Genomic DNA, 24,162 nt, shown 5'->3' with positions numbered 1-24,162 from the left:
GGGAGGGTCAGAGGGAGAAGCAGGCTCCCCCCCGAGCAGGGAGCCCGATGCAGGACTCGATCCAGGGACTCCAGGATCATGACCTGAGCCGAAGGCAGTCGCTTAACCAACTGAGCCACCCAGGCGCCCCGCCTTTTTTTTTTTTTTTATGTTATGATTTAAGTAGGTTTACATAGCACTGTTGCCTGCTGGGTCAATTTGTAAAATATATCAAGGTCTGTACTTCCATGCTGATAATTTTCAAATAGCCTCTACTTTTCAAAGGAAATACTGAAAGCAAAACTTCACAACTCTTCGGTTCATTCATCCAGTCAATGTGAAGGCTTAATTTTCCTCCAGAAAATAGCAAATGCCATTATCCTACAGGGAACATGACATTATCCCAGCAGGGAAAAAGGATGTATCCAGATTTTATTCTCTGTAGGTCCCACTTGATATTTGATCAAACATTATAAGGTGATCTTTTAGTGTCCAAACCATTGTCTATGAGGAAAACAATGAGGCCAGGTCAACTAAATGCTTAGTGTCACTGAAAAGAGCTGTGTATTCAGATTCGGAAGATGTCATTCTATTTCCTGGAGTTGAATATGATTTTACTCCAGTGAAATCCTCTTATTGCACTGATTATTGTAGGCAGCAGCTTACTTAGACAAATCAGTGGTATGACTTGCAAATAGGAACTGAGTAAGAAGTGGATTATAAAATCTCACTCATTAAATTATAAAATAGTTAAAAAGTCATTGGTCATAATATACAAGTATATATAGATTTTACCAGATCTACATAGCATGGGACTATCCTCAATGAAAATAAAGTCATAAAATAAATTGATGACCATTAAGGAACTTTAATAAAAGCTTAAATGGTAAAAACAAAAGGTGCCTTAATTCTTAAAATTAGCATTATTAGCACTGATATTAAACAACTGTAGTGTTTTTTTTTTTCTCCAGAATAATCGTGAGAAAAGGTCATGGCTATGGAAGAGAGTGGAAGATAAAGTCTAGAATCCAATAGTCCTAGTTCAGGTGAAGGTTCTACAACTCGTTTATGAGGTCGGGGGGAGTGTAGGCCAGGGGCCATTTAGCCAAGTCAGTTATCATCTTTCAGCCTCAGATTTCTGGTCTGCAAATTTAGAGTAATACAAGGTCACAGTGTTGTCATTCAGATTAGAAATTATGTATAGAGAGTAGCTTGTAAAATGTCTACTGCATGCTAATTAAATAGTATCAATCATGTTTAACTCCTCTTCAGAATAACCCAATATGAAAAAGGCTATTCTTTAAATCCATTCAAACTTTGACTACTTTAGGTCAATATATAATAGCATTCCTCATTTCTTCTCAAGGAACAGTCCTTAACCATTTTCTCATGTTCATATATATGCATCTATTTGCCTTTTGGGTATATGAACAATGGTCAAATCCAACTAAATTAGTCCAAAATTCAGCTCATCTCCTTCACCCAAACCATGCATGCCAACTTGACATCACCACCCTGTCACCTTAGACAAAAAGGTCTAGATTTTTTTTTTTTTTTTTTTTTTTGATGATTCCATCTCTCTACCTTCCTAACAGGCCCCGTTCAAGCCATTAGTCCCTGGATTTTTCCAGTGGTGGAGTCCTATCTCATCTCCCTCCCTCTAGTGTTGTCCCCCTCAAATTCATCTCCCACAGAGACACCAGACAGATTTTCCAGAAACTAAACTCAGAAATTCTCACTCAACTTCTAATTTAAAGTCCTTCACGAACACTCTCCACAGACTGGATAATAAGTCCAACCTTCTTAAAAAAGCAAATTCAATTTTCCATGAAATGACCCTTAACTCTCCTGTCCCTTCTTGAATTGGTTTATGCACTGGTTACACTGACTAGACTGGTAATTACCCATAATGACCAAGCTCTTTCAGACCTCTCAGGCTGCACAAATAATGTGACACCTGGTCAACCTTGACTCATTCTCCAAAACTCATCTGCTTGGGAGGCCTTCTAAGTACTCCCTCATTGTAACAAGTGCCCTTCTTGATGCCCCCAGAGAGTGGAGAAATTGGCTGAATCACACACTTACCATGCTGAACTGAATTTAATTATTTATAGTCCTACTTTCCACTCTTTACTGTAATTTTTTTGGCACATGATGGCACTCTGTTTATCTTTGTATTTCCATGACACAGTAAGTGGTAGTTGTGTAGTAAATGGTTGATTGGATGGAATAGAAAATCTTACTATCACAGATACCCCCTTTTTTTTTTTAACTTATTAGTGACAAAATTAGACAGAATTGGTGTATACTATGAAAGAAGGCAGAACAATTTCAAATCTGCCTTTTCGTTGTGGGAGCTCTTTAAAGTTATTTGAGTTTTGTATTACATTGCCTCACTTCCTAATTCATCTGTTTAAAAAACGAAAAAAAAAGATGTTTGTTAAGAACTTAGGAAAACAAGAAAAACAGATGACTTTTTAAGCACGTAGGGCATTCCACGAATTGTTTGGGAGACAACGGAACCACAGTGATTCTTGCCCTTGTGAACTAAAATTCCAGTGGGGAGGAGGCAGGGCAGACCATCAGCTTCATACCCTAACCGAAGGTACATCATAGGCTATCTCAGGGCGGTCAGTGCAGTGGATAAAAAGGGGCATAGAAGTAGGGAAAGGCTGTTGCAGCTCTAAATACTTTGTCTGGAAAGACTTTGCAAAGAAAGTGAGATGGTTGGGTAGGGCCCAGAAGGACCGGAGTCCATGGACAAATGGAAAGATGAGCCATCCAGGCTGAAGGGAAGGTCAAGCTGAAGGCTGGAAGGTAGCTGCCGGCTCAGGGACAAAAGGAAGTGGCGTGAGGGCTGGAGTGGAGAAGCAGGGTGGAGCAGGAGATGATGTCTCACAGAGGAGGTGACACTAGGGAGCATCCTCTGGCTGGTGGCAGATGACAATGCGTGCTGGGCTCCCTGGTCTTTTTAATGATTTTGTCTTTTACTTTGGATCAGATGTAAGACCCCAAGGAGAGCTTGAGCAAAAAGAAAGTGTGTTTCCTGTGTTACTAGAATTTCCCAGGCCCTGGAACAGAGAAGGGATGGAAGGAGCACTGGCAGAAGCTTAAGGAGAAGATGTTTCAACAGCCGGGACCAGAGAGAAGTGTGGCACAGACCAGGATGTCAGTAACAAGAACAGGGGATTGTCTGTTTCTGTGTGCTTTTCCGGAAGAGCTTAGAAGCATTGCTCAAGACCGCATTTGAGTTTGAAAGAAAGGAACACACTGAGCATGGTTCCAGGGGTGCTTGGCCAGAGCAGCTCCAAGACCAGCCATCAGATGCCAAGTGACACACGTGCTGTTAGAGGTATGTTGGATAGTTGGGAACCAGATCCCCCCAGAGGGACCTGCGGGTCTGGAAGTGACAGTGGGAGAGGAGGTTAGAGGTTAGATTAGAAGAGGAGATAATGGGGAAGGGGCTACCATCTGTAGATGGAGGAGAAGACAGGATGAGACTCCATAGGAGAACACGAGGGAGGAGGAGGAGGGACAGTCCACTGATATCTGTGAGGAGCAGAGAGTCCCCCTAGGACAGCCCCACCATCAAAGATAAGAGAGCTGTGGAGTGTGGTGTGGAGGTGTAGGGTGCGCTCTGGGGGATGGCTCAACGGAGAATGGCCCCTCTCACTGTGTTACAGTCCTCCTGTCACATTGCCTGGTCCTTATGTAGTTTTGGGTAGTGGCTCTCTGAAAACTTTCTCTACTGCCTCCATAAGGTTGATGTCTTTAAAATTTCTTACCCTTTGGGATCAGTTTTGATAAACTGTATCTTCTGGAAAAATTATCCATTTCACTCATGTTTTCAAATTTTGCATATGTTAAAGTAAAGGTGTCTCTTATGATTCTTTTAATTTCCTCTGTTTCTGTAGTATTTCCTTCTTAGAATTTATTACTGAAATTTCTCCATTTTTTAAAAGCAGATTTATTTATTTATCTTAGAGAGAGACAGAGAGAGAGCATGGATGGGGAGGGGCAGAGGGAGAGAGAGAGGGAGAGGGAGAGAATCTCAAGCAGACTCCCCACTGAGCACAGAGCCCAACGTGGGGCTTGGTCTCATGACCCTGAGATCATGACCTGAGACAAAACCAAGAGTCAGACGCTTAACCGAATGCACCACCCAGGTGCCCCTCCCTTTTTTTGATTAAATGAGGTGGTGGTTTATCCATTTGATTATTTTTTATATTTTTTATCTCTTTTATTCAGAGAACAAAATTTGGATTTATTTACTGGTTTTAGAGATCTTTACCACTATTCACACTTGCTATTACAATTGTTAATTCTTTCTTGCATTTTTTGTGGTTTTTATTTCTTTCATGAGGTTACAGAACAGCTGTATGGAATCTTCATAAAAATTTCTTGAAAAGAGAAGAACAGACTAATTTCACTAAATAAAGTAACAAACATAATCTAGCATTTTAATTCAAGAATAAAACATCACAGCCTTGTGGCATTCATAGTAAGAATGCAAAATAGATTTATTTAGGAACTATATCAAGATCAATCATATGATTAGCTCAAGAACAAAAGTCATTACTGTCTTCATAGACAATGGGTATATATTTTCTTATTTTAAAAAGCCAATAAAATGGGTTTATTTAACATAATTAAAAATTTTTTTATTTAAAAACCATAAACCAATATACTGAGGAAATCTGGTAGACATTCCTACTTGAGTTAAAAACAAGATGAGCAAGGATGCCTGGGTGGCTTAGTCAGTTAAGAGGCTGATTTTTGGTTTTGGCTTAGGTTGTGATCTCAGGGTCATGGGATCAAGCCCCGTGTCAGGCTCCGTGGTCAGCAGGGAATCTGCTTGAGATTCTCCTTCTCCCTCTATCCCTACCCCAAAGTGTGTTCTCTCTCTCTCAAATAAATAAATAAATAAATAAAATCTTTAAAAAAAAAAACACAAGCATTTTTATTGAAACAATTAGCCAATGAAATTAAAGGAAAGAAAATGGAAGGAAGGACATCAAATTTTCACTATTTATAAATACATTCCTGTATAACACTGAAGAATTGATGAGAAAACTACAAAAATATAAAATAATTAAATAAGAAAGTGGGTTAAAATTAATAAAAAGATATTAATAGCTTTCACATATATAAATATCAACCAGATAGAAGAAGAAAGAGAAAAGAGTCTATGTATAATAATAGCAAAAGATAAGGAAACAGACCAACAAAGAAATGCACAGGACTCACATAAAGAAAATATTTAAAAAATAAAAACTCTTACAGGACACACAAGAAATTATGGGCAAATAGAAAGTTCTTGGATAGAAAGAGTTGACATCAAAAACATATAATTTAACCCTAAGTAATTTATGAATTTAATGTGTTCCTAGTAAAATATGGTTAAAAACTTAACTGAACTAGCTTATTTATAGTAAAAAAAATTAATATAAAGAGCAACCAAGACACTTTTAGAGAAAAACAGCATTGAGGTAAGTTAGCACCACCATATTATGAAGCACAGTTTAAAACATCAACAATTAAAATTGTGACAATAGCTCATGAAAAGTTGGGTGAACTAATGGGATAGAAGAGAAAGTTTCAAATCAAACTCAAATAAATGAGAAAACGTATGATATAATTAATGTAACATCTCAAATCAGTGAGAAAAAGATGAACTATCTAGTATATTATATGGGAAAAATGGCAGAGTAGCCTAAAAAAAATATTGCTGATTGATACTTCCTCCTGTACCCTAGGATAAATCCCAAATGCAACAAAGGTTTAAACATACAGCATGAATCTATATAATCATTAATAGCAAATATAAAATAATTATAGCCTTGGCTTGAGATATCAATAGAAAGATGGGCAGAGACTATGAACACAGACTTTACAGGATAAGTAACAGAATTGACTCATAAGCATAGGAAACAAACTTACTCATAAGGAAATACAAATATATGTTATTTTTTACCTATTAGATGGCAAAAATCTACATGTTTGATATGACACACAGCTGGGGAGACTGTAGAATTACCTACTCTCAGACTTGAGAGCTGGTACTGTAAATTGTTATGAGCCCCACGGAATACAGTTTGGCCGTTATTGCTGAAACTTATAATTGCATGTGCCCTTTAGTAAATGAGGATTTACTATGCTGAGATATTTGCACATATATTCAAAATGACGCTTGTTTGGTATCATTTATTTCTTCATTGTCAGTAAAGGAGCGACTGGAATTTGAAAGTCCATCGACAGTGGGTTTCTTACACAGTATAACACATGTATGAAAGAATATTATGTAGCTGAGAAAAGAGTTTTGAAGAAATTATTCAGTATTCATATTGAAAGAACCTCAGGATATGTTGTAAGGGGACAGACCCACGAGATGCAGGAATGAATTACTATTCATTCATATTTTCTTTAAATGCATACTGAAAATTGGGGAGCAAGCAAGAAATTAATAAAAAAGATATCTCAGGTAGGGCACTAAATAAATGCAATTGTAATAGTGGGAAGTCTTTTGCTTTTTATTCTCTCACACCATCCATGTATCTATATATTTGAATATGTGTATATGGGTTGCATATATATTTTGTAGCTAAATGATCAATTCTATAATAAATTCTAGATAGAATATATAGTGCATATATTTGTATGTATGTGTGTATGCATATATATTTGGTATATATAAAGAGAGGAGAGATATATATATAGGATATATATATATATATATATATATATATATATATATATATATAGACATTGAGAGGCGACTTCAAACCCAAGACATTTCATGTCGCTGCTATGTCTGTGACCTCTCACTGTTAGCAAACTTGCTTTTCAGCAATAAATTGCCTACCCGTTTCTGATATTTCCCAGTTCCCCCCTAGAATAGAGATCTGTATCCCTCACATCTGTGAAATCACAGTTACTTATTTTGTGGTTTAATCTTTATTGTCCTTTCCCTACAACTTAACCAAGTAAGAACGTGCAGTTCCTGAGAGTTTGGGCCCTCGAATTTTCTGGTCAAATTTAGATGTGTCAGAATAAAAGTACACTTGCTGTGCTTCCTCTGTGTCAGGGCACGGTTAACCGGGAGCGCAGAGAAGGCGCAGTGGCTGCGCTGTGCCTTACCTTCTCTCCGCGGAAGGCGCATTATCCGCGGCCTGGACCGTGAGCGCGTAGGTGCGCCCCACCGTCAGTGCCACCCCCGGGGCGATGGTGATGAGCCCCGTGGTGTGGTTGATGATGAAGTCGCCCTGAGCCCCCACCAGGATTTCGTACGTGATCTCCCCGTTGGACCCTTCGTCGGCGTCCACGGCTGTGAGCTGGAACAGAAAACCACATCGTCAGTCCTCCTGGGGCTCAGCTTTCCATCCCGTGTCCCTGTCCCCTAACAAAAAGAGCATGCTTTCAAAGACAAAGTACAGGTGAAGAAAGCTCTCTTGGCACATTCGCTCTTGTCTTGAAGGGTGGCAAGGGTGCACCGATTTGGAAGCAATCCCAGCAGGAAGGTTTTTTTTTTTTTTTTTCTTTTCTTATGAAAGTGATAAAAGTTTTGGATCTTGAAGACTGTCTTTATTTTAATTTACTAAAGGAAAGAAGAGAAAGGGTCTAACAGCAAATCTAATGTCACTATGGGAAAGTTAATTTTTTCCTTCTAGGTTACCTCCTGTTCTGGACATAAAAACACAGATTACTGCCTACCGAGACTGGAGAAAACCTAGTGGGTGAAGTCTGTCTTTATTACTGTCATCCTTCCTTCTGCTTTTGCCTTTTACATCCATACTATTTTCCTTCCGTCTCTCAGAGAGTCTCCAGTCCTTGCATCCTTTTTATTTCTACTTTGCTTTAGGAAAGATCTTTATGATCTTGTTCACACTGACTTACAAAAGACGGAAAAGGCCTAGGGTATTGCCTTTCCAAAATCAAACAAATGCATCTCTGATTGTAGAATAGCTTACTAAAAAATTAGACTGTCAAGCACAAGAAGTTTTGTTGTTGTTGTTGTTGTTGTTTTTGAGAAAAGAGAATGAATTCAGAGGCCCTTGATATCACCACATGAGCATTCCTAAGGCTAATTTGTAGGTGTTTATAGTCATTATGAAGCAACTTGTATCCAAAAGTTAAAAGTATATTTGGGTCATTACATGTGAAAACAGAATGACCATTGTTAATTCAATAAAGCAAAATTAAGGTAAGAATGATTTAATGAGTTAAATAAGGCTCTTTGCTGATAAATATAAATTTACCCCCTGGGGGAAGTAGTAGTTCTAGTGGGAAATCTTATAATATGCATTTTACAGACATTCACAGAATTTTCTCTTTTTTTTTAAATTAAATAAATAAATTTTATTTATTTATTTGCAAGAAATTGAGAGAGAGAGAGAGTAAGCACACAAGCAGGGGGAGGAGCAGAGGGAGAGGGACAAGCAGACTCTCCCCTGAGCAGGAAGCCAGATGCTGGGCTCGAACCCAGGACCCTGGGATCATGACCTGAACCGAAGGCAGACACTCAACCTATTGAGCCACCCAGGCACCCTCAGACGTTCACAGAATTTTCTGTTTTCCTCATTCCAAAAGTGATCGATGGGGATAAGAAAGGTGGCCTCATATAAGTTTACACATAGGGGAAAATAATTAAAAGTTTCCTCTTGAATAAGTAAAATATATGATTTTAATAAGTAAACCTACAGAAAAAAATTTTCTTATTTACTAACATTTTCATATGTATTTCTAACCCCTAATTTCCACTTCTATAAAATAATAGTTTTTTATTGTTCACAGATTCCTTTGGGTGACCCCTGGACCGTCTGGTGCACTTAGATCAAATGTAAATGTGCACATTTACCTTGAAACTTGAATTCAATTTCAAGAGTGCCATGTTAATTAATGGCCCATTCAGATGTTCATGCTCACCATCCTGAGAAAATGTAAACAAAGTGCCTTACCATCACCCTTAACGGGGTATACAGTGCATACTCTGTTTCTGTGCTTAGCATCCACTGCATTTAGAATGATAATGTGCATAGAAATAGTAGCTACAAAAATAATTGAGAGGGAAGAAGGAAATTTGAGAGATTGGCATTCAGTTAGCTGAGATTAGGTATTTGGGGGTGGACAGATGTGGTCACCAGAAGGAAATGCATTTCATAAAATGACTCTGGGACTTATAGGAGGATGATAGACATGGTCCTAAAGGCAAAGGAGAAGGAAACTATTTGCAGAAACAGAACAGATGAATGATGTATGTTTATGGAGAATGAGTCAAGCCAGACTGACTCAATTCTCTTTTGCATGTGGGTAAAATTAGAAAATTAAGAGTGGGGGTAGCAGAGGAGATATCAATTTTGATTATAGTAAACCACTTAACATAATGTCTCAGGAAATCTTAATTAAAATTTAGCTCAAATTGGATTCAATATTAACATTCTTCCTGGGACTTAAATTGGCTAAAGGAATCTAATGATAAATGGCAATGCATCAAGTTAAGAATGGTTGAGGAGCATGCTTTGGGGATGTGGGTATTATGGCTGGCCTTATTTAACATTTTCATGAATGATATTGGAAGGGAGGATAAGCTGGATAATAATTAAATTGAGGAAGGCACCCATCTGGGAGGTGCTATAAATACCAGAGAGTACTGCAAAGCAGAGGTGAGAAAAACAGCCCCCAGACTGCAGAGCGAGCCAACCACAGAAGACAGGCAACGCCACTAGATCCACAGAAACCAATGGCAGGAATAGAGTTCAACAAATAAACCAAAAATCAGTTCCATGTTTAGGTGATTTAAATAACTTTACATTATTTTTCAGTCTTTTAGTACTAAGTCAGAACACAGTGGGCTAAAAACCAACGTAACTGAGTCCCCACACGTGCAAACAAAACTATGGTGAAGCAATTATTTGGTCCAAGATTCGAAAAGGGAATGGAGACACTGGCTGAATATCCAGAAAGATGGCAATGTCCCTTGTGAGAGACCCGGCACCTAAAGTCTGATGGGGATTTCATTCAGTTATGACCCAATGACTGTGACCAGGGGTCTCCTGAGATGAAGTCATGTGAAAATGTTCCCAGAGCAGAGGGGGTGTCCGCCTCCTAAATCAAAGAGGATGGAGGAACAGTTGATGTTCATGGAGAAGCCAATGTGTTGCTTACAAGTTACCAGGCAGTAGAATAAAATCTATCATTTGTAATTGGTTTCCTGCAGTGTTATGATACATAAATGGTAAGACACTCTAAGTCATGCATCTGTATCTCTTTTTCTGCAGCGTACTACAGTCCTCTTCACGGAGTTGAATCTCACCCTCCCACCATTCCTTCCTTTGCCATCCCCATACCCACGCGTTCCAGACATCCTCAGCCACCCCTCTCTCCCACGATAAAAAAAAATAAAAACGAGTAAATAAACATGACATGGCTAGATATGACTGTGGTTTGTCTCCTCAATCTCTTTCCTGTGCCTGAGAAACTGAAAAATAATGGCTTTACGTAAAAGGACAAATGTAAAGAATGTTGGATCATAAACTGAAAAAACAACCTTAGATTGGAGTCTCACAAATGAAGCAAGGATTCAATAAAAGTCATAGTTCATACAGAAATCATCATACTTAAACTATAATCAACTGCATGTGGTATTTTTATATGAATGATGTCTAAGCTGACCGTGACTAAGCATGTTGACCCATTGGTATCCTGGGCTTTGCTTCTAGGAAGAGCCTCTCATTTTCCTCAGATAGATGCTCATCCCCTTCACAGCCCATGGGTGGGTGGGGCTGGTTCTAGCTCCAGCAATGCGAATGAGGTTCAGGCCTGGGCTGTTTGGTTTAAGAACTGGCAAGTTATCCAAGTTGGTAGAGTCAGGGTAACTCCCAGAACCACGGGAAAGAGTGGCTCTTTTGATTTATTGATTGATTTATATCTGACGTTTGCTCATCTTTACACCTGCATTGGGTCTCTCCAGGACTGAGAAAACGACAATGCCAGGAAATGGGGAGAATATCATTGATGATACTGTTTGCACGTATGCCTGATCTTTACTGATAGATGAACGAAAAACGTACTGCTTTTTTTAAAAAAGAAAAAGCTAGTTTAATTTGAAATTATGTCTCTTCAACATTAGAATCCCAAATATTATAGGAAAAGAGTTACGATTAATGATTCTCCTTGGCTTGCTTCGTGACTATTTATTCTTCTAGGGGTCCTGTGCTTGGAGGTTTTGGTATGCGGTGCCAAGTGGTCCCTAAATACATGAAATCATCCTTGATTCAGTGTATGATTATTCATTACAATGGCCAAAGATCATGCTATGGAAGTGGTAGAGTTACCCCTGTTTAGAAATCATGATTAGCTCCTTAACAAGTAATAAAAAATATGTATACATAGATAAATAACACACACATATATATATTTCCCTGTAATAAAGCAGTTCTTTTTTAAACAAAGCAATTATCTAAATTAATAAATTAAGCAGTTTAAAAATATATATTTCTTAGAATGTCTTTCTCAATCTCTTTATTCTTCATATTAACTATTCAAACCAGGCAGACAAAAAAAAAAAATAGAGCCATATGTGTAAGTTTGGTGATATTTAGTACAAGGTAAGGTCATGAATACTCGTGTTTAGATCTCTTTAAAATGAAGTTCAATTTGCAAAGTGAACTCTGGATTGATGGCTTGTGAAAACATGTAAATCTGAGTTTAGAAAAGTCTGGAAAATTCTGTATCCTTTCCATAAGTGTTATAGAAGTGAGCCAACTGAGACTACTTGGTGATAATCATAAAAAAATAATTAATTCCCAAACTTGCTTTGGGGAAAATAATAATCTGGAGGAAAACATTCATTTCTAAATAATTAATGAGAGCCTATAATGGTGCCAGGGACAGTGTTAGATGCTGGGGGTAAAGTTGGTAATTAAAAGATGGGCTCCTCTTCTCCTCTCCTCCTCCTCCTCCTTCTTTTTGGAATGTACCATCAGAGAAGGAATATTATTAATAACAAGGAAATCTATACTGACCTGATGTGGCAGGCACTAGTGAAAATGAGCATAAGCAACCTCGAGTGAGCTACAGGGTACGCATGAAAGTCCTCTGGTCTGGGTCACATTCGAGCTGGGAGTGAGAGATGGATTACATGCAGTTAGTGGAAAAGGGAAGGGCATGTGCAGGGACCCTGAGGACAGGGAAATGGATAAGGCTCTCGGGGACGCCGAATGTGACAATCTGGAGAAAGTAGTGCAGGAAGCCGAGCGACAAGCAGAGACATCCTGAAGGGCTTCTGGGGATGTGACAACGCCTTTGAGACTCAGCGTGTGACAACTGAATGCTGGGTTTACCGGTATTCGGTATTTTATGGATAGTACTCTCTGCACTCCTTTTTTTCTCCTTTCATTTTTTGTTTTGAGAGCAGGAAATGCTGGAGAGAGTGCCATAATTTTAGGTAAGAAGGTTTCAGAAAATAGCAGTGAATTCATTTAGTGATTCTTATTTATAATAAAAATTACAAAAGAACTGTGCTTGTCTCCAAAAAATGGATTGAAACATTTCACCCCTGACTTAGATAGCAAAATACATTTGAAGAAGGGGAAGTTTGGTCCACAGGATAGACCCCAATTGAAAAATGAAGAATGAGCCTCACTGCTTCCCATGGTGTGTACAGTTGACCAGCTAGACCACAGCCTTCTGCTGCATCACGATACAAAGTGTTTTGTTCAGGAAACCTCATCATCTGAATATCTGATTCAATCCAGTGCTTTCTATTACAAAGGGAGATCATCTATTAACAGGGGTTTCTTTGTATTCTAAGTTCACCTAGAGAGTAGGAAGGGTGAGCGATGGTGCTGGGGTGAACTCCTCAGGAAGGATCGCTGAGAAGACACTCTGGCCTTTCCAGAACTTTTCCAGGAGAGTGTCTGAGACTTGCTTATTTTGATTTTTAGCTAAGGCAGAAAAGACTGCACTGTGTTTCCAGACATTCACTTCTATCTCCTAGTACATCATGCCGATCATTTCATTTTGTATTTTGCATTTCATGTAGATTTTTTTTTTCTGTTTCTTTCTCGGTCTATTTGTGAAAATAGCAGAAGCACAGTTCTTGAAGGTCTATTTGTGAAAATAGCAGAAGCACAGTTCTTGAAGGACTTCTCTTGAAGTCCTTCAATAAGTTGCAGGATTACTTTTTTGCTAAATGATTTTGCAATTCTCTTCAGACTGTACTTCCTTTGATTATTTTAATTCAACAGAACAAAGATTCAGTGCCCCAACACACCTGTTGCCCTATAATTTTTATTAGACAAAGAGAGGATGCCTAATATGAAATTTAGGGTCTTATAAAATGAATACATTTGCACAGTAGTGATATAAAGCCATATGGAATTTTCCTTTGATAAAAATAAAGTATAATCCATGACTTATATTTGATTCATGAAAATATTCACTTAAATTATTTCAGTAAAAAGAAAAAAAAGAATATTTTCTTCCTGTTAATACAGTGCCTTTATTTTATTTAATTCATCGGTTTCCTTTCAATTCATCATAGGAATCCCTATTTTCAACACTCTGTCCCTTACTTTATATTATACATGTGGTCTCATCTCTACTCCTGACTGAAACTGTTCTTTGAAAGTGGCAAAGAGGGGCATTGAGAAGGTAGGACTTCTGGTTCTGGTGGTGTGAGAAGGCTGGAAAATTCTTTTCTGAAAAAGCAAAAATCTAAGCAAAATGTGGGGTGCCTGGATGGCTCAGTCAGTTGAGCATTGGACTCTTGATTTCAGCTCAGGTTGTGATATTGGGGTCCTGAAATCCAGCCCCATGTTGTAGGCTCTGCGTTCAGCATGGGGTCAGCTTGAGATTCTCTCTCTCCCTCTGCCCCTCTTCTGCTCATGTTCGCTCACTCTCTCAAATAAATATTTTAAAAAAAATCTAAGTAAAATGATCAAAAACACCATTTGGGGCTCTAAGACTCCACCGAAGTGGACAAATTGAGACATTACTCACAAAAAACAGTTGCAACATTAGGTAAGAAAAGCAGGAGTCAGTGGCCTTGTTTGGACATCACTGGATACCCCTGACACTCCAAGTACACTTGACACACGTTGTAAAAGTAGGGCTGGTCATGAAAAGCAGCAGGCTTGCTTTAAGAGAGGGCAGAGCGAGTTTGGTGTGGAGTTAGTAAAGAAGCACAGTGGAGACTGAATGTGGAACATTCAATACAAGTTGTAGAGCTGCTGTCTCAGCTGTTGTAAGCAAACAAGTCAGAAATTCAGCAGAAAAAGAGAGAAAATGAGAGCCCAGTAGAAGGGCTGGATAGGCTCTCCGCACGTCTCTGAAGCTACTCCCACACATGGAGGAGCCCTGGGGAATGTCTATGCCAAGAGGAAGTCTTGGGCCTTGCCTGAGCTTTCTGTGCTCACCCCAACCCATGTTCAGGTCAACAGGCAGAGGGTGCAAGAAGCCTTATGGGCTTAGGTGTTTGTGCAAATCACTGGCTGACATGAAGCCACACAGAAATGAAGAATCAAAGCAAAAATCATGCAGAGACATTAGGAACCACACACTTAAGAGAAATATGTTCAGGGGATGAAGTCCAGATATGTTATTAAAAAAAAGTCCTCAGAGTCAATATCAAAATCCAGAGGTACTATAGTGTTTAAACAAACTGAGTAATTAAAAAATAAATCTAGAGATTGTTAAAGAAAAGATTTTTCTGACACTTGCTAAAATGGTAAGGAAGGTACAGTTCAGGACCTTTGTGGTAGGTGTCAGGACTATCACAATAGGTGGGAGAGAGGGGGGCTCAACTGAGCTCCAAAGTGCTGAGGATTTACAGCCAACGAGCAGAGTGGATGGAAAATTATTAGGAGAAGACATCAAGGGTAGGGGGCTTGTTAAACCAACTTAACAGAATTTTCGCAGAAGGCAGGCCAGGGTACTCAGATATCAGGGTAGGTGATGAGCAATTTTCAGCCAAATTGCCAAAAGATGAAGAAGATGTTAAGAGCAGCAAAAATACTCATTTCATAAAAGGACACAATGTATCATTTGTGGCTGACTTCTTATTACAAACAATAGAGGCTGGTAGACAGAGGAATGACATATTCCAAAGTACTGGGATGAAAAACAACCAACTATTGACCAAGGATAATATATCTGGTGAAACAATCCTTCAAACTAAAGGTAAAATAAAGACATTCAATCACTTTACATAATACATCATATTAATACAACAAAGGACAGAACCACATGATAATCTCAATAAATACAGAAAAAGCAGTTGATAAAACTGAATGTCTATTTATGGAAAACGAAGATTCAGCAAACTAGAAATAGGGGGAAATGTCTTCAACCTGAAAAAACCATCTATAGAACAACCAACAACTTGCGTTATACTTAACAACGAGGGCTGAGTGCCTTTCCATCAGATCAGGAACAGGAAAAAGATGCTCTCAGCATTTTACTCCACTTTGTACTGGATTTTCAAGACAGTGCAACAAAATACATAAAAGAACAACAACAACAAAAGGCATCGGGTTGGTAACATGAAGTAAAACTATACTTATTTGAAGAAGATATGATTTTCGGGCACCTGGGTGGCTCAGTTGGTTAAGCGACTGCCTTCGGCTCAGGTCATGATCCTGGAGTCCTGGGATCGAGTCCCACATCGGGCTCCCTGCTCGGCAGGGAGTCTGCTTCTCCCTCTGACCTTCCCCCCTCTCATGTGCTCTCTCTCTCTCACTCTCTCAAATAAATGAATAAATAAAATCTTTAAAAAAAAAAAGAAGATATGATTTTCTATGTAAAAATGCTAAGTAATCCACAAGAAACTATAAGAACTAGCCAATGATTGCCAAGGTTAAACAAAATCTGTTGTATTTTACTATATTAGCGGTGAACAATCCAAAAATAAAAATATTCCCATCCACAGTAGCTTAAAAAATGACAAAATAACTAGGAATAAATTTAGCAAAATAGGTGCAAAATGTACATACCAAAATCCACAACATTGCTGAGATAAATTTAAAAGCATGTTGGGAAGACAGTCCATGTTCATGGATTGAAAGATGCAGTACTGTTAAGATGGAAATTCTCCACAATATATTTGATTTGTAAATTCAATAGCACCTCTACCAAGATCCTTATCGAGCCTTTTTAGTAGAATTTGTCAAGTTAATCCTAAAATTTATATGGAAAAAGAAAGGACCTAGAATAGCCACAGCAATTTTAGAAGAGAAAAATAATTTTAAAAAAAGACACTATCTGATTTTGAAACATACTATCATTCTACAGTAATCAAGAAAATGTGATTTTGGCATAAACTATACACAAAAGGAACAGAAGTCCAGAAATAACCTCTTCTGTTTACAGCTAACTGATTTTCAACAAAGATACCAAGGTAATTCAACAGGGAAAAGATCATTTCTACAGTAAAAACTGCTGAGACAATTAGACATTTCTGTGCAAAAGGTAAAAAATAAAAATAAAAATGAACTGAGACTTTTATTTCATAGCATTCAAAGTGGATCCCCCCGTACAATGTAAAAGCTAAAACTATGAATCTCGCAGAAGATAAAACAAGAGAAAATCTTCATGAACTTAGGTTGGTAAACATTTCTTAAATATGACATCAAAGCATGATACACAAAAAGAAAAAAATGATAAACTGAACTTTCTCAAAATTAAAAGCTTTAGCTCTTCCAAAACCACTACTAAGAATATGAGAGACAAAACATAGATTGTAAGAAAATATTTGCTAATCATATATCTGATAATGGACTTGCATTTGCAATTTACAAAGAAGAATTACAAGTCAGTACTAAGAATACAAACATTACAAATTTAAAAAAATGGGCAGAAGATTTGAACAGACATTTTATCAAAGATGGAAAAATTGCTAATGAGCACATGAAAAGATTTCAAAATCACTAGTCTTTGGGGAAATGCCAATTAAAATCACAATGAAATATGGCAAGGTACCTGCTATAATGGGCTTGATAAAGAAACTGACAATAGCAAGTGTCAGTAATGACGTGGACATGTAAAGGGTACAGGCATTTTGGAAAGGAGTTTGGCAGTTTCTTGAAAAGGTAAGTATATTCCTCTCATACGACTCAGCAGTTCTACTCCTAGGTGTCTCCAGATACACCCAATGGAAATAAAAAATATGTGTGCATAGAAAGGCATACAGAACATTCCTAGCTACATTATTCATATTCTCCAAAACTGGAAATAGTACAAATGTCTATCAGTTAGGTAACAGATAAAATGTGCTGTTTTTATGCAATGAATACTATTGAGTAATTCAAAGAAACATATATAGGACTGAGTCTTTCTACTGCATAGATGGCTAAACATAGTCATACTGTTTCTGGTGCTAAATACAGTAGTACTGAGTCACACTAAGTGAAAGAAGCCAGGCCAAAAGAAAAATAAAAGGCTACATGTTGTATATTACCAAATTTTTGCAATTTTTATGGACAAAAAGCAGAACTGGTTTCCTAGAGGAAAGGTTCCTATTTCCACAGAGAACCATTCTGGGTGATGATGAGGTTTGGACTTGGATTGTGGTAATTGTTACACAGCTGTTACTAAAAGAATCACCGAAATGTACACTGATGATAAATGTGTATTAGGACATGTAAATTGTGCTCAGCAATGCTGTTAAAAATTACAAAGAAAATTCAATCCACATATAGGATCTTTATCCATTTTGCCTTTCTACGCATTGACGGGATACCATTCAGGCCGGCCAGAACCGCTGTAATTGTTCATTCGTTGTTTTTGTGACTTGGTCCATTTTTCTCTCTCCTTTCTCCCTTCCAACACACGTTCCAAAGTTTAGGTCTTGGTTGTATTTATAAACAAGTTTTCCGTCTTTCTCTTTTAAACCTCTGTGTCCTGCTCTTCTCTCAGGTAGTTGACTATTTGCTTCATGTTACTCCACGACATCTTTTTAAACCTACTCCTTCTCCCTGGGAATGGAACAGAAGGGAAATTTCTGGAAAGCAAGGAAGCACATCAGCCTTATGGAAGAAAAATGGAGTATAATCAGCAAATCCCACTTTGGAAGGATGGGTCTGTGTTAAGAAAAGTCATAAAAGGGAAAAAGGTGAAAATGTGGAATATGGAATGGGAATACACAAAGATTGCAAGGGAGGATGTCTTCTGTGAGAACATCATCATAGAGAACATTTCAGAGAACCTTTCTGATGTGATACTGAGTCATGGCTAATGCAAGAGGAGGCCACAGCCTTTGGCTTTTGTGTGAAGCCAAGGTATAAGGCCTACCTGGGATCACTTGGAAATGTAATTTTCCATGATACCATTGGTGAGGTTTGGACATATTAGGGGTCAACACTGTTGCCTCATGAGAGACAAATGCCTATTGCATTAAAATGATGCCCAGAAGCTCATGCCAGTGAAAATGTATACCTAGGGGATGGCGTATGGTTAGGACACTAAAGCAGATGAAACCCAGAGTTGACTGAGAGATAGTCTCTAATGCCTACCCCAGTAATGGAAAATGTATGATACGTGAGAACAACTGGTTTTGTTGGGAAAGCTGATATAATAACATGGCATTATTAATTGTGCTGTGTTAAACATTGAATCTCTTGGCCTCAGGTGTATGATGCAATAAAGGATTTCTTGTTCATTTATGCAGTTGACAAAAATGAAGCCTGAGTGGATATTGATCTCTTGGATAGAAAGATTATTTGGGAAGGCAACCTAGAACTCACCGGCTAGGTAATAACCATGGGGACAGATTTGTTGGAGGAAGAATTTAATTTACGTTGGAAAAACTTACATACACAGTTCAATATCTCCATCAGCACTAATAAAAAGGTGTAAGTAATAGAAGATGAAGGAAAGAAATAATCTTTAAAATGTTAAAGAAATATCAGACAACTTACTTAGGAAAAGGTATGGTTGGAAATGTATTTCACAGAGGAAATTCCAATTCCTTACTGGATAAAAGATATTCAGATGTTTACCAATGTTTTGGTAAGTCTGCTTTTATGCACTATGTATTATAGAAGTTGCTGTAACAAAACTTTCAGGAAGATGCCTTCCCTGTATGTATCAAGGGGATAATATATCCCGAGTGCAGATGATTTAGAAGAAATTAGAAGTTGTATTTAGAGGTCATAAGACTTCCACTATGTTCTTGCCATAAAAGTTATGTTGTTGCCTACCCTGTATCCTCACTTGAAGCTAAATAAACTTGGTGCTACAGAGGCCTATTGGTTCTCAGTCTGAACCTAAGACCACTCCTGCTGATCAAGCAAACTGGGCAATGCATAAATTACTTATGTCCAGATTATACTCTCTGCAGCCTTAATGTGAGCTGGCGATGCTTTGGAAAAAAAAGCTTACAGGGCTACTCGTCACCCCTCTTCTGTTCAGCATGTCCTAGACTAATCCAAGATGGCAGCCCCCTCAGCAGAGCAGGTGTTTAGCAAAGGGATCTTCCAGATGTATGATTCATTAATGATACCATAATCATTAATTTTTTATGGACCATTCAAAGTATTGTTACTGGAGATGGGGCTCTCATTTAGGCATCCCTCTGCCTGATAAAAAGCTCAAGAATAAAGCAGCAACAAGGTGACCGTTGAAAGTGTTTCTTTATATTGCTTGAGAATTTGGAGAGTTAGCTCCTTTTCTGCGGCAACTTCATAATCCTCTTGTAGGGTTTCACTGAGTCTCATTACTCAGACTCAGAGACTGTAAACCGGAACCTTAAATGCTTTCAAGCAGCTATGCTCTCTCACGCTTGGCTTCTACCCTCATTACCTCCGAGAAAGTTCCTCAAAGTCGGCTTCGAAGAAATGCCATTGCCCAGGACTTAACTTATCAATTTAAAGACCTCGTCTTAAATACTTCTTCAAGAAACCTTACATTGTCTACAATGCCCAATCTGAATTACTCTGCTGAGCAGGATATGCCTTTAATTGAGAGGTAAACTGATACATTTATTCAGACCTTAATTTGTGCCAGATGCCGCGTTCTAACGCGTAGAAGATACTGACAGAATACTTTCTGTCAGCTTGTGGTCTAGAAGAGGAGACAGGAAAGAAAATATCTTTAATAGATGTGCTAGTAGAGAAGGATAAGAAGACTACAAAGTCCAGAAATGCCTGTAATGCCTTCATTTTTATCAACTTTATCTTCTTCTCTTGGAAGGAGAAACCAAGGCATTCTTGACTTAGTAAAAGAAAGGCAAATCTCTCACCATTTGGTTCCTCCCCTGTCCAACAGCATTCAGAGTGGTATCTTTAATGCCCCATGAAATACCATGCCTTTGGTTGTACCCGTCCACCTCCAATAACCTTGCCTGTCTGAGCACTTATTATCCTGATAGGTTCATGGAGTTCTCATCAGCAATGAAGCCTTCCCGGCTATTCAAGCCCTACCGAATCATCCTCCCCACTCATGTTCAATGAACTCTCATCGTATTCTTAGTCTGTTCCATGTAATTAAAAAAAATAATAAATCAATAATGGTTTGTGATATTTTCTGATTATTTCACTGTGAATAAGGATCATCTCTTACAATATATATGAAGCTTCTCAAGGGTTAGCACTGCATCTTTTTCATCCTATTTTTCAGAGCCTCTAGTTTAGCATCACATACATAAAAATGTATACACATTAAGTTGTAATTTGTCTAAGAATATACATATATGGCATATGTTTGTAATATGCATGTATGTTCGGGCTTTCTCAGTGGTGTTTTACTTGTTTTATTGGCCAAATTGAATGAGCAAGTTTACTAGGCTTCCAAGAAATTCCTAATTCTCTATTTGGCATATTGGCTTTTTTTCTAAGATTCTCTGTCTTTGAAACATCTCAATATGGAAGCATTTTTCTTTTACGCAAATGACTATGCTTTGACATTTTAACATAATTTACTGCAAGAGGGAGTTGAGAGGGAAACAGATTTTTTTTTTTCTGAAAAGCAAACAAACTTTGGTGATATACAGAAAAGGAAAAAATGTATAAAATGTATTATATCAGGAAAGGGGAATGGCGATTGAAAAATAATATAAAAGCCAAATGCGAGAATTATTTTTTACCTATACAAGTTTAAAATGCAGATGTTTGTGATCACTGTATTGATATCATTAATATTTTCCCCAAGTTTATCAAATGGGAAAGCTTAATCTACACAACACAACTCTTAAGGTCTTAAGAGCAATTTAGATGTTAAAAAATTTTATAGTGTTTAATTGGATGATATGAGCCATAGTTATCATCATCAAAAAATAAAACCATTATATGCCTTTCTGCCCTACTACCCTAGTAATTACTGAAGGTCAGAAATTAAATGTTAGTCGTTTCTTTATTCCTTATGATTTGCACAGCGCTAAGCACTTCACTCAGCACAGTGAATGATTTTCAAATAAGTGTTATTCACTTTTACTTCTCCAAAAACGTGTGAATGCTTTCTCATTACATTTTTTTCAGTCAGATTGTTCAGCCTCTCAAGAGCCTTCACTGGAGAGATTCTTCTGGATAATCAAGCTAGGAAGTATGATGTCCTAGGGATACGAATGCACCCACAGTTTAGCTGAGTAATTTCTAAATCACTTTAACCTGAAACATGGGTAATTTCCCAACACTCATACATAAATTAAAGAACACTTCTTTCACCTGTACCCATTAGTTCCTTTATCTATTTGTTCATTAAACAAAAATTTATAAAAGGTTTACTATGGACCAGGTGCTCTGCCTAATGTTGTATACAGACAGCAGTAAAACAAGAGAGAAAATGGAGAAACCGACAGAGTCTACACATCATTTGAGCTTACTTGAGCTTAGAGAAACAGATCATTAAAATTATAATAAATTTGGAAATATGCCATGAAGGAAGAATCAGCCTGCCCTGGGATAATAGAGGGAGGATAATTTGGGAAAGGAGTCCCGGAAGGCTTCCTTGAAGAAGTGACATGTAAATTGAGATCTTAACGATGAAAAGCATGTGAATAAAAGTTGACGCATTAAAAGAGCAAGGGAAAGGTAGTTGGCGAGTAGGAAATTGGAGAGACATCAGCAGACAGGTCATGCAGGATAGTGACTGGGCTTTATTCTGATAGCTGCGGAAAATCACTGAAGGCATCAGCAGGACGATTACTGCTTTGCTCTCAAATTTACAAGAGTCCAGTGGGTGCTGCATCAACATGATGGGGAGAGGGGATACACCCAGAGCCCAGAGGAGAGCACTGTTGGGTCCCAGGAAGAGTTGATGGCAGCTTGCAGAAGATGATGGCAGTGGAAAGAGACTGGAGTAGATGCATTTGGTTGGTGCATAAGGAGAAATCAGTAGGACTTGGTAATTGATTGAGAGGAGGGAGTGAGACTGTGTCAGGAATAACTCTGGTTTCCCAACCTGAGCGACAACATGGAAAGTGGTGCTTTCTCACAAGCAGGGAGTGTCTTCCACATGTACAAAATGCAGACGGTGTAACAGAGTCTCAGATTCAACGCAACTGAGTAACCCATAGGATTTGAGGTATTTGTTTTCATTCTAATGCAAGTAGGTTTGGGTAAGAAATTTTATGGTCTTTGGTAAAATTAAATTGTTTAAAGTATCAAAAATAAGTGAAAATTGTGTACGAATATAAAAATATGCTTACATTTCAATAAGGTTTGCTCATCAAATCATTTTCTGGGATTTGCTGAAATACTAAATTCCACCAAGACTTTACATAAATATAACCCTCCCTCAAACTTGAGTCATGATATCCCAAACCCAAACACACATGCACACACGTTTACCACAGAGAACATTCTCATTATTTCACATAAAATAGTCGAAAGGCATTAAAATACTACATGGGCTTATCCAATTTTGTTTAAAATGCTGGAAGTCATAAAAAATAATTTCAATATATACTTTTATATGTAGTGTTTATGTGTCCTCCACAGAGTACTAACTAATACACATGACACATAAGGATATACCCAGATAAGACAGTAAAGGTCATTAATAATCGTAAATGCTTTATACAATCCATGAGGACGGTTCAATAATCATAATAGCTAGATAACATTTATACACAACATATTTGCAAAGTGCATTTGTGTTAGTTTATAGAACTAATTTAATAATCAGAACACCTTTGTGAAGCTGGTACTATAGTTATCACCTTTTCAAAGAGTAAAAAACCTTGGTACAGATGACTAAGCTATTTGTTGAGAGTCACGTAAGGGCACAAAGTGGCAGAACGGTACACAAAGTCTTTCGTCTTGAACTTGGATTCAACATCAACTCTGCCACTTACAAACTTTGTGATTTGTGACTGATCATTTACCCGTGTGTTAACTCAAATTCTTTATAAAATGAGGCTGGGGACAAGAAATATTTTCAAAGTCATTTCCAGCTGTACTATTCAGGGACCTGTAACTCAGCCTAAGTAAGAGAAATATGTCCGTGTCGAGTGTCTTCTGTCTGAAGAGAAGGAAAGGCATGGCTTCGGAGTTAGGGAGGGGGCCGGGGGTGACAGTTTGTCTATGATGAAATTTGTCTATCCTTAAGCCAAACAGAACGCATTTCTAGGACGAGACTCTTTCTGCACTGACTGAAAGAGCACTGGGGGCACAAATTCCATGGCTATTTGGTGAACCCCCACCATGGCGAAGTGATTGTGCCAAACACTAGTGGTTAGGTATCATTAAGAGTTCTCCTAGGGCGCCTGGGTGGCTCAGATGGTTAAGCGTCTGCCTTTGGCTCAGGTCCTGATCCCAGGGTCCTGGGATCGAGTCCAGCATCGGGCTCTCTGCTCCTTGGGAGCCTGCTTCTCCCTCTGCCTCTCTCTCTCTCTGTCTCTCATGAATGAATAAATAAAATCTTAAAAAAAAAAAAAAGAGTTCCTGTCCTAGAGGAATTTTCAGGTCTGCAGGGTAGATAGACACACAAGAGCTAAGCGTCATGCAGGGCACAGTAAATCGTGTGGGGTAAGAGCTGCTAAGCTGGGCATGTGGGAAGATGGCGGAAGGAACCATCAATTCAGACTTGCTAGGAAAATAAAGGCTTTATTGAAAAAGTCACATTTGAGCTGTGTGTTAAAGAATGAAAAAAAAAAGATATAGTTTGGATCAAGCTTTGAAACTTGAGAGAGATGTCAATAGGCTCAGAATGGGAAGGGATAGTCCATGCTGAAGTCAAACAGAAGGAACCAAA

General features: G+C 38.2%; 1 protein-coding gene across 8 annotated transcripts in view; it reads right to left on the bottom strand.

Moving 5' to 3' along the window:
* PCDH15 (protocadherin related 15) overlaps nt 1-24,162 on the bottom strand; it is a 794,976-nt gene that overhangs the window by 297,637 nt on the left and 473,177 nt on the right. For all 8 annotated transcript variants that reach the window (XM_045877695.2, XM_045877694.2, XM_045877690.2 and 5 more), the window contains one exon: nt 7,117-7,310. In XM_045877695.2, coding sequence (XP_045733651.1) covers nt 7,117-7,310 — 194 coding nt within the window. The remainder of the gene's footprint in view (nt 1-7,116; nt 7,311-24,162) is intronic.

The sequence above is a fragment of the Mirounga angustirostris genome, unplaced genomic scaffold (assembly GCF_029215605.1).
Source record: "Mirounga angustirostris isolate CCGP_5_RB_7025 unplaced genomic scaffold, mMirAng1.0.hap1 SCAF_6, whole genome shotgun sequence".
Lineage (NCBI taxonomy): Eukaryota > Metazoa > Chordata > Mammalia > Carnivora > Phocidae > Mirounga > Mirounga angustirostris.
The sequence above is the reverse complement of the archived record's forward strand: the minus strand, read 5'-3'. Positions and strand labels throughout refer to the sequence as shown.